This window comes from Rhincodon typus, chromosome 2 (assembly GCF_021869965.1).
Source record: "Rhincodon typus isolate 14 chromosome 2, sRhiTyp1.1, whole genome shotgun sequence".
In the NCBI taxonomy this organism is placed as follows: Eukaryota; Metazoa; Chordata; class Chondrichthyes; order Orectolobiformes; family Rhincodontidae; genus Rhincodon; species Rhincodon typus.
The window spans coordinates 257,573-261,496 of record NC_063333.1 but is presented as its reverse complement, the minus strand read 5'-3'; the positions used below and the strand labels follow the sequence as shown (position 1 = coordinate 261,496).

The following is a 3,924-nucleotide window of genomic DNA, read 5'->3' as shown; positions in this document are numbered from 1 at the left end:
GGAGTGGGGAGTGAGGGGGAGAGTGGGATTAGACTGGGTGACTTTTAACATGTTTTGGAAGGTGATAGTGCTTGTGTGAATGCGCTGTTACCTGATAGCAGGTTGCCTTTAGTGGGACCCTGCTGTGCATACATGTCACATTTGTTCGAATGGAGCAGAATGTCATTACCTATGAGGTGCTGGTAGTACTTGAAGGCTTTATGACCCTTTTGGGGGGTGGTGGGGGATATACTGTCCCTGGGATGGTTGGTTGGGCAGTATGCAGCTGATGCCTCTGGAGATGGGTTTGTGTGGGATTGCACTCTGTACTGTTCCTGACTCACTGTCAATGCTGCCCCTGCTGCAGGTGAGGCAGGGCAATGCAGCTAGCATTGAGAAGACGTTCCTGGCCATGGACACTGAGGAGGGGGTGGAGGTTGCTTGGAATGAGGTTCACTTCGCCAATCACCGGGTCTTCCACCTTCATGAGGTGAGCATCAGTCACAATGACACAACACGATGAACATACCATCAGCTCCTGGTGTTTCTTTATTCACTCATGGTGGGTAGAGCATCTCTGGTTGGCTAGCATTTATTGCCCATCTGTTGTTGTGTGGCACTATCACCGTGCTCAATGGGACAGACTTCGCACAGATCTAACGACTCAAGACTGGGGATCCATGAGGCGCTGTGGGCCATTAACAGCAGCAGAATTGTACTCCAGCACAATCTGTAACCTCATGGCCCGGTATATCCCCCACTCAACCATTACCATCAAGCCAGGGGATCAACCCTGGTTCAATGGAGAGTGCAGGAGGGCATGCCAGGAGCAGCATCAGGCATACCTAAAGATGAGGTATCAACCTGGTGAAGCCACCAAACAGGAATACTTGCACACCAAACAGCGAAAGCAGTAAGTGATAGACAGAGCTAAGTGATCCCACAACCAACAGATCAGATCGAAGCTCTGCAGTCCTGCCACATCCAGTTGTAAATGGTGGTGGGCAATTAAGCAACTCACTGGAGGAGGAGGTCCCATCAGTCTCCTCTCGATCATCAGTAAAGTGATGGAAGGTGTCAGTAACAGCGCTATCAAGCAGCACCTGCTCAGCAATAACCTGCTCAGTGACACCCAGTTTGGGTTCCACCAGGGCCACTCAGCTCCTGACCTCATTACAGCCTTGGTACAAACATGGACAAAAGAGCTGAATTCCAGAGGTGAGGTGGGAGTGACAGCCCTTGGCAACAAGGCTGCATTCGACCGAGTGTGGCATCAAGGAGCCCAAGCAAAACTGGAATCGGTGGGTATCGGGGGCAAACTCTCCGGTGGTTGGAGTCATACCTGACACATAGGAAGATGGTCGTGGTTGTTGGAGGTCAATCATCTCAGCTCCAGGACGTCTCTGCAGGAGTTCCTCAGGGTAGTGTCCTTGGTCCAGTTATCTTAATAAAAACAGAAGTTGCTGGAAAAGCTCTGCAGGTCCGGCAGTATCTGTGAAGAAAAATCAGACGTTAGGCTATTGGATTAGTAAAGAAATGAAGGGTTACAGGGAGAAGGAGTAGAGAAACATATCAGCCATGATCAAATGGCGGAGCAGACTCAGTGGGCTGAAAGGCCTAATTCTGCCCCTATATGAGATGGTCTAATGGTGTTGGAAGTGTATTAGCATTTTCAGCTGGACCCTCAAATCCCATAGAATGGGTCCATAGAATCCCTACAGTATGGAAACAGGCCCTTCAGCCCAACAAGGCCACACCAACTCTCTGAAGAGCATCTCACTCAGACTCACCTCCTACCCTATCCCTGTAACTCCACATTTCCCATGGCTAACCTAGCTAGCCTGCATTTCCTTGGACACTATAGACAATTTCCCATGGCCGACCCAACTAACCTGCACATCTTTGGACTGTGGGAGGAAACCGGAGCACCTGGAGGAAACACACACAGACACGGGGAGAATGTGCAAATTCCACACAGACAGTCGCCTAAGGGTAGAATCGAACCCGGGTCCCTGGTGCTGTGAGGCAGCAGTGCTAACCACTGAGCCACCAAGCCACCGTGCCGCCCACAAGAACGGAGAGGGTCAAGAGAACTTTGCTGGGCTTCTTTAGATAATGTCATTGAATCAAACAGCTCAAGGGAATGGCTGCCGGATCCCTTTAAGGGATCTCTCATTACCTCCAATGCAACAGACCTTTCCCATGAGAAAGAGCCGATGTGTGTAAGTTGGGCTGAATGGCCTCCAGTGCAGTAACAATTTGGTAATGAACCTGTCTACCCTTGTTTCTCCCTGTCCTTCTCCAGCTCCCTTTTGATTGATTGTGTTGGAGCCTGTTGACAGTTCCCAGATGGCAGTGACTCCCCGTATGGAAAAGCTGAGGCTAATCCCCAAGGTTTGTGGGGCTGTCTCTATGTCACACAGCCGCTCAGTGAGTGCCATGCTGTGGGTGCGGGGTTTTGAAGGGGAGCACTGGGTGTTCTGTCATGTCTACAAGTCCCTCGTTCTCACTGGAAACTCTTGCTGCCTTTCCACAGGAGAATATTAAGTTGGTTTTTGAACATTTCATGCAGCTGGAACATCCCAACATTGTCAAATTTCATAAATACTGGATTGACAACAGCGAGAACCCAGACAGGAAGAGACCTGCAGGAGAGAGTCACACCAGGGTGAGCAGGCTTTGACACAAATGCTGTGGGTCTGTGTCCCAAATGGCATTGGGTTTTGAATTGGTGCATTTAGGGAAGGTACAGAGTCAGAGATAACACGGTGTGGAGCTGGATGAACACAGCAGGCCAGGCAGCATCAGAGGGGCAGGAAGGCTGAGGTTTCGGGTCGGGACCGTTCTTCAGAAATGGGGGAGGGGAAGGGGACTCAGAAATAAATGGGGAGAGAGGGGGAGATGGGGTCAGGCTGGGGAAGGTAGGTGGGATGGTGATAGGTGAGTGTAGGTAGGGAGTGGTGGGGATTGGTCAGTGAGGTGGGAGGAGCGGATAGGTGGGAGAGAAGATAGACAGGTCACTGAGGCAGGGATGAGAGGGAGGGTTGGTCATGGGATGAGGCCGGGGCGGTGGGGAGATTTTGAAACTGGTAAAGTCCACATTTAGGCCATTGGGTTGCAGGCTCCCGAGGCAGAATATGAGGTGCTGCTCCTCCAGTTTGCGGATGGTGTCATTGTGACACAGGAGGAGGCCCAGGATGGACATGTCACTCAGGGAGTGGGAGGGGGAGTTGAAATGGTTCACGACTAGAAGGTGTTGTTGTTTGTCACAAACAGAGCGTAGGTGTTCCACAAAGTGGTCTCCGAGTCTCCACTTGGTCTCACCGATGTAGAGGAGGCCACATCGGGAGCAGCGGATGCAGTAGACTGAGTTGGAGGATGTACAGGTGAATCCCTGTCAGATATGGTTTGGGCCTTGGATGAGGGTGAAGGGGGAGGTGTAGGGGCAGGTGTAGCACTTCCTGCAGTTGCAGGGAAAGATGCCGGGGATGGTGGGGCTAGTCGGGAGTGTGGAGCGGAGGAGGGAGTCACGGAGAGAGCGGTCCCTATGAAGGGCAGATGTGGGGGGAGGGAAATATCTCTTTGGTTGTGGGGCTGGATTGTAGGTGGTGGAAGTGGTGGAGAATGACATGCCACATACAGAGGTTTGTGGGTCGTACATTAGGACCAGGGGAATTCTTTCTTTATTTTTGTTGGGAAATATGTTTGAGAAGACCGTGGTGCAGTCTTTTGGGGGTGCAGGGCTGGTACTGGGAGGGAGTCACAATATTCAGGAATGGTACACAATAATTGGAAAAAGGTCAAAACCCTTGAATTGCTTCCCGTGGGTCATTGTGGGTCTACCTACACAGACTGCAGCTGATCAAGAGGGACGCTCACTACCACCTTCCTATCGCAATGGAGGGAGCTTGCTGGATGTGGAGGTGCAGAGGGATCTAGGTGTCC

The 3,924-nt window shown here is 51.5% G+C and overlaps 1 protein-coding gene across 1 annotated transcript in view; it reads left to right on the top strand.

Annotated features, from left to right (window-relative positions):
• The window catches only part of mapk15 (mitogen-activated protein kinase 15), a 75,284-nt gene that overhangs the window by 9,234 nt on the left and 62,126 nt on the right, over positions 1–3,924 (top strand). The window contains exons 2-3 of the mRNA XM_048617329.1: positions 347–469; positions 2,516–2,647. Of these exons, the coding sequence (XP_048473286.1) occupies positions 347–469; positions 2,516–2,647 (255 nt within the window). The remainder of the gene's footprint in view (positions 1–346; positions 470–2,515; positions 2,648–3,924) is intronic.